Raw genomic sequence first — 7,094 nt, 5'->3', positions numbered from 1 at the left:
AAGATGAGGAGGCGATAACCGAAGAAAGGTAACAATTTTTGGTTTACATTTTTATATATCAAGATACATATCAATATACATACGTTGATATGTTGTTCAGTAAATAGAAAATGTTTTAACTGCATATTTCTTGTAAGTATTGTTCTTATCACCCATGCAGGTGTTCTCCTATAATAAGTCAAACATGGCGGCTGACAGCAGAGACCTGAACCAACTGTCCGGCACAAACATTATTTTAGATTATTACTTGAATGTTGTTGTTTTTTGGTTTTGAAGTTCAGAAAATAATTATTTTTCTTGAATTATGAATTATGCTATGCATCGATTTTTTCTCTAAATAATCGTTTTAAACATTACATCTTATTCTCAGTGAATTTACGTGTGAAGATAGTTTATATTTTGATCTGCATGCAATACTGGCACACCGCTACAAATAGGAGTTAAGACAAAAAATATAACTTTTTTTTTATTATTTCTTGAATGTTTTGTTTTCAAGTCTAGTAAATAATACATTTTCTTATGAATAATGTCATGGATTGGTTTTTTCTCGAAACAATCGTTTTAAACGTTACATTTTATTCTCATTGAATTTACGTGTGAAGATAGTTTACATTTTGATGTGCATGCAACAATGGCGCACCGCTACAAATGGGAGACAAAAAATGTGTAACGTTTTTTTTAGATTTATGCTTGAATGTCGGTTAGTTTTACAGTCTAGCAAATTTCGAATGAATTATGTCATGCATTGCTTTTTTCTCAAAATAAATCGTTTAAACATTAAATCCTTTTCTCATTTAATTTAAGTGTGAAAAGATAATACTTGAATCTGCTTGCGACACTGGCACACGGCTATACTGTAAATAGGAGTCAGACAAAAAATATGTTTTTTCTGAATATTAATTCAATTTGAGCAGATGGCCAACAGAAAGTCTCTGGGTTTGAAACTCCAATGTCTGAATTGTACCCAGTAGTGGCGCCAAAGAATTATGATTGCGGGATCTACAGGGACAAGATTGTTTATAGCAGGTGGAAATACATTTTGACACAACAAACAATACTACACACTATAATATTGACGAAACAATCAATCCAGTCCAACAACAAGCAGCAACGGTCATCTTCACTTGAAAAATATGATTTCATAGTTTAGTTTTGTTACATATGTCAATCCGATGTCTTCATATACTGTAGCTATATAGATATATTATTATAGTGCCGTGGTGTATGTGAAAAAGGTCTACGCAAGTTACTTTGGTAAGGCGACTACAAATTCCGAACAGTAAAAACACACCTCTAAAGTTATTTCTTAGATCAGGAAGCCAAGTCTGAGTCCCAGAGAACCTGTATTTGTACACTGCACTCGTTCAAGGAAGGCTCTCCGTCAGAGCTTTGCTAGCTGTGGCCAGAGACGATCCCAGGGTAAGCTATGAAGACCCTCTAGAAGCCGGTCACAAGGTTTTCCAAACGGGAAAGGGGAATTGAACCAATCTGTGCCAACTGGCCTTGTGCACCCAACTGCCACCTTGGTTCTAAACGCTAAGCCACGGAAAAGCAGTGCGATGAGCGAAGAACGCAAACAAAGACTCAAGGGAACCATTGTTTCGGGAGTCAGTACCATTTATTCAACAATCACAACTACTCACCATCAATACATCGCAATCATTGGACTCAACGGTGCACAACAACAACAACATGGGGTGCAGGAGGGAAGAGGAACGAGGGGAATAGTGGGAGTTCATTTTGCTGAGGCGGGGTGTGTCGTGTTTCGGGTGTTGCCGGGGCGACGGAGGATGTTCCTCAGGACGGTCAGTCCCGCTGGTTCACCTGCGCCATGAGACCCTCCAGCTGGGGTCGCGCCTTGAAGCGCTCCAGGAAGTCCCTCTCCACGTGCTGAAGGGGGGGGGGGGGGGGGGGGGGGATCAGTACAGCCGCGTTAACACTCCATTAGAGGGCTCATGTCATGCCACCAGGTGTGGTATTTTGAGAATTCTCAAAACAAAAGCATTTTCTTCAAGTATAATTATTTACAATTTCAAACACAAATTATATTAACTAAAAAAATCATGGACAATCCTAACCCTGATTAGCTGGTACAAGGCGTTTGAAAATCATTCCTTCCCTGTGCCATAGTGACATCACAAGTGGGCGTGTCCACCTAGATGTAGGCTGGATAGATCAGTCTACCAGCCTACCCAGTGGACCGTAGCGAACGTTGCTCATCTATCCTTCATATATCTGGGTGGATACGCCCACTAGTGATGCCACAACGGCACAGGGAAGGAATGATTATCAAATGGCTCGTACCAGCTAATCACAACCACACGACATGAGCCTTATAAGGAAGGAGGTCATCCTCAACGTCCAATCATAAACGAGGATGCTCACAGAGGGCGGCAGGGACAGCGGTGGGGTTAGGGGTGTTCCCACTCCCAGGCGATTAAAGGGTACTGGGTTGGACGTGTATACACTCACCTCCTTGACTGAAAGCTGAACGCCTTCCGGTTGGTTCTGGAGAACAACGTCCATGAAGGTGGGGCATAAGGTGGCGGTCATGCTGCTGATCTACAACAGGGAGATATAATATAATATATATTAGAGCTGTCAGTTAAACGCGTTATTAACGGCGTTAACGCAAACCAATTTTAACGGCGTTAAAAAAATTATCGCGCGATTAACGCAATTGTTTTATTTAAAAAAAATAGTTTTGTTTTTTTTTCTTTGGCTCAAAACATAGAAGCAGTAGCCTGACTGCTATGTTCAAATGTCATTTGTTCAAAGCAGTCGTTTAATTGTACTATAGGCTCTTTTTTTGTATCGTCCTGTTTTGATCAGTATATGCCAATGTTGTTATCAATAAAAAATCATTTGCACAAGGCAAGCCGATGCACTTCACCATGCTGATAAGATAATTAAAATGAAAAGAATTCTGGGACAAAAAAATCAAGGGATATTTGGCAAAGAAAAATAATTTGCGATTAATCGTGAGTTAACTATGACATTAATGCGATTAAACACGATTAAATATTTTAATCGCTTGACAGCTCTAATATATATATATAATAATAATAATATATAATATAATCGAGTTGAAACCATTTATTTTATTTTTATTTAAGTATATAATTTTAATTATATACTTATTCTTATTACATACTTATTCATTCAATGTTTTATCGAATTTGCAATAATGAACAGCTGAATACGTTTTTTGTACATTCTATTTAATTTTTACTTTTTCTATAGGGACATTTTGTCTTTGTTTTTAAAGGGGAAATTTCAAAGTTAAAAAATAAACGTTTGAATAATCGTGATTTCAATATTGACCAAAATAATCGTGATTATGATTTTTTCCATAATGTAGCAGCCCTAGCATAATGTGCTTTTGAAATAAGGCCTCTTCCTTTCCTGCTTTGCGATGCCTGTAAAGCGTCTGCTGAGGACTCAGACCCACCTGGACGATCCTCTCGTGCGTCTTGAGGAGGGCGTCGATGTACATCTTGGTACCTTGCTCCTGCATCAGCATGACCTCTGTGCTCTTTGTTGGTAAAGCGTAGCTGCACGTGGAACATAAACTGAACGTTCACACTTTCGGGTCGCCAAGAGTTACATTTTAAAAAGGTGAGGATTAGCCGTTCCAAGACGTTTGGATAATCTGCCTCTTCTGACATCACAAGTGGGCGTGTCCACCTAGATGTATGATGGACACATCTAGGTGGACTTGTGATGTCAGAAGAGGCAGATTTTCAAAACAGCTTGTAATGGCTAATCACACTAGTACCATGTGGTATAATATGTCAGCTATAACAACGACAGAGCTATTGGATTTGGAAAGAATGTTGTGGTTTGATTGGCCACAACTATCCATTCCAAAATCTACCTTATGGTGATATCATTCTTTTAATGGCTGGTAATGGATTAACAACATCACACCTGACGGTATGATAGTTGCCCTCCAAATGATAATTCTTGCTGGCCAACAACCAACTGGTGAAACTTCTAAACTGAGAGTAGCAGTAACAGGTAGCAACATATACACATGACCAATATAAGGATTCACAGATAACAGTATTGGAGTACAACAACCAAACACCAAAAATAAAAAAACACAGGGACAGCCCCATCTCTGGATGAAAACAGATAATTGCAAGGGCCGTTTCTGATAAGAGATGTCCCTAGCCAAGCCAGGTACTCGACCAGTGACGTACAGACATCAAATTCGGCCAAGAAGAGGAACTAATATCACAATGTCCGATCGTTGGACACTGGTCCATAGAGGCCCGCCGGGTGCCAGCGGGATCCTTCAACCTGTTGTGGCCCGTTACGGTGAGTACGACTGGATGCCTGCATATTACAGTGACTGAATGGCGGGACTCTCCTTGCGGTTAACCGGCCTGCACCCCATTTTAAATGTTTTGCCTGTATGTATGTATGTATGTATGCATGTATGTACCTATGCATGAATGCATGTAGGTTTGTACCTATGCATGCATGCACGTACATACATACATACGTACGTACGTACGTACGTACTTATGTACGTATGAATGTATGTATGTACAGTATGTATGCACGTATGTACGCCAATTATGGCACGCTTTGCACTCCTGATCATCCCTTGAAGGAGGGATCCTCCGCTCTGCGTTCCTCCTCTAGATCTCTTCCTTGCTGATGAAGGGAGTTTCCTCTTGCCCTCTGGGGGGGCTAGGGTCAGGGGGGTTTCATACATATATGGCCTGTTAAGCCCTTTGAGTCTGTGCGTGTGATTAAGGGCTAAACTAATAGAATTTAATTGAATCACAAACCTTTCCGCCACCCTGACGCCGAGCCGGTTGCAGAGGTTGTGGATGTACTGGGAGTAGTGCTCCACCACCGTCATGTCGTAGCCCGACACCTTGACGCTCAGAGAGCCGTACTCCGTGGCGGTGGATCCCCGGATAGGCTTCATCTGAAGCTTATCCCGCTTCTTCCTGGGCTGAAAACAAAACGGGTCTGTCAAGACTTTCAGCACTTTTCATGCAACGCTGCAACACAAACAAGTGTGTAACAAGAGGAAACGCAGGTGAAATAACAGGTGAGTCCGAGTCACGTAACATTTTGAAGTTTTGTAACTCTGTATCTTTTTTCAAAGCATTTCATGGAAGTTATTCAGAGCTTCAGAGGCACTTGAAACATCACTTTTTTTCAAGTAGGTTCATATTTTTAGGGTGTGCAGTGTTTCCCACACATTGACGAGACTATGGCGCCCCGCCATAGTCTAATTTCGGCAACCATAGTCTCTGCGTGCACATGAATTATTATTATTATTATAATTTTTTTTTTTTTTTTTTTTTGCTCATACGAAGTTCGTGTCGCTCTCATTGGGAAAAAAAAATCGCCACATACCACCCCCCCCTCAACAATCGCTCCATACCACCACCCCCCCCACACACACACACCCCCCCCCGTCAACAATCGCTCCATACCACCCCCCCCCATAGTCTCCAAAATTTCTGTGGGAAACACTGGTGTGTATTGTTTCAAACACAAAGATCCACACTCAAAAGTGTCCTCACGCATCGCAAAACAACAATACCACTGCAACATAGGAGAGCACAGCAGAATCATTGAAACACAACACATTCCCAGGCATCACTTCAGATGGGGAGCTCTGTAACACTATACAAAATAACTCACCACTTCTTTGGGCAACAGATATTTCCACCTGCCAATGCCATGTGTTGGCATCGTTCTGTAGTGCCTCTCATTCGTAGGAGCAAGTCCTGCAGAGAAGACAATATACACATAAATACCACTCATAGCCAAATAGTTAACGTTTCTTCCTTTGTATACTTACTGCAAAGAGGGGCAGGCAAAGATGATGTGACCCTTAAAAAAAGAATAGAAAACAAAATAAAGAATAGTATTTCAGAAATCAAACAAAATTTCAAACATAATCATATCATATAAATTAAGTGGGAGAGAAAACACCTCACCTTTGTAATAAAGCTGATGCTTGATTGGTCAAAATTGATTGTTGTGTGAGGGACACCTGCAACTGGAAGAAACCAAAAACACACTCAATGTGTTAAAGCTAGTATACGTCAGTTCTATGTCGGCGCCTTCACATAGTGACTTTAATTGTCGGTGACTTCACATAGCCTAGTTTGGCTTTTAATCAAATGTACCTGTGCCAGGAGACGATTTGTATGATCTTCCCTAATCTAATTTTCTTAGCCTGACGATTATGTTAATCACGTACTCCGATGAAAGAACAGTTAGATTTGACTGTTTCCAGTCTTCTGCAAATTATACATTCGAACTTTGGCCTCGGGTTTTCTGTCTGAAAGCCCTTTTGGACAGAAAGCCTTTTGGAGGTCAAGTGTCGTATTATAAAGTATAGTATAAAGTGACCAAACCATAAGCAGGGAGCCAAAACCAGTACTTGGTTAGGGTTAGACAACGCAACTACTAGGTTAGGAGAAGGGCAGATCATGCCCTAGCCATCCTAGGAAACAAAGTATCGCTGCCGGGATAGTTGAGCAAAGTTCAAAGCTTTCAAATTCATACTTCGTTGCCCACATAATTGTAATGACATAAAGTAGAACCGACGGTATGATACAATATATAACGTTACTGGGCTATTCGGCCAAAGAACCATGAAGGGGAGACGTCTACATATACTGATAGTATTAACGGTAAGCTAAGCATGAATTTCTTATAGTCTGTTCAAAACCAGCCCTCACAAGCGTAACAGTATTAGGCACTGGTCTGCCAGCTCTATTTTGACCTCTAACAAGGAACAAGAAACGGTGACCACGGTACCTGGCGGATGAGCAGGCTCATGGCTTCAGACACGGGCTTCCCTGTTGTCACCACAACTATGAGCTCACTCAAGGTAAATTTTCCGTTATCAAAGTTGCATTATCCAGGTACTGAGCTGTCCACGAACCATGCACAGGCATCGCCGAAAAGCAACAAGCTGAAGCGCGTACGTCTGCAATTCCGTCCGTGTGCGCGCATTGGTTGAAACATTGGCTGCAGCCTTTGGTTCCTTCTTGTGGTTGAGTGTATAATAACAAAATAAAATATATGAAGGCACCCAAGTTGTTCTTGAA

General features: G+C 41.1%; 1 protein-coding gene across 3 annotated transcripts in view; it reads right to left on the bottom strand.

The window, feature by feature from the left end:
- The window catches only part of mrpl48 (mitochondrial ribosomal protein L48), a 13,379-nt gene extending 6,381 nt beyond the window's left edge, over nt 1–6,998 (bottom strand). The window contains exons 1-8 of one of the 3 annotated variants that reach the window (XM_030337803.1): nt 6,802–6,997; nt 5,973–6,034; nt 5,834–5,865; nt 5,674–5,759; nt 4,803–4,972; nt 3,452–3,554; nt 2,473–2,562; nt 1,600–1,890 (exon numbers count right to left, since the gene is read on the bottom strand). In XM_030337803.1, coding sequence (XP_030193663.1) covers nt 1,807–1,890; nt 2,473–2,562; nt 3,452–3,554; nt 4,803–4,972; nt 5,674–5,759; nt 5,834–5,865; nt 5,973–6,034; nt 6,802–6,822 — 648 coding nt within the window. In that variant the 5' untranslated portion in view covers nt 6,823–6,997 and the 3' untranslated portion in view covers nt 1,600–1,806. Of the gene's footprint in view, nt 1–1,599; nt 1,891–2,472; nt 2,563–3,451; nt 3,555–4,802; nt 4,973–5,673; nt 5,760–5,833; nt 5,866–5,972; nt 6,035–6,801 lie in introns of those variants that run through there. The other 2 variants (XM_030337805.1, XM_030337804.1) reach the window with 2 other exon arrangements.
- Between the last annotated feature and the right edge of the window lie 96 nt (nt 6,999–7,094).

Source organism: Gadus morhua, chromosome 17 (genome assembly GCF_902167405.1).
Source record: "Gadus morhua chromosome 17, gadMor3.0, whole genome shotgun sequence".
Taxonomy (NCBI): domain Eukaryota; kingdom Metazoa; phylum Chordata; class Actinopteri; order Gadiformes; family Gadidae; genus Gadus; species Gadus morhua.
The sequence above is the reverse complement of the archived record's forward strand: the minus strand, read 5'-3'. Positions and strand labels throughout refer to the sequence as shown.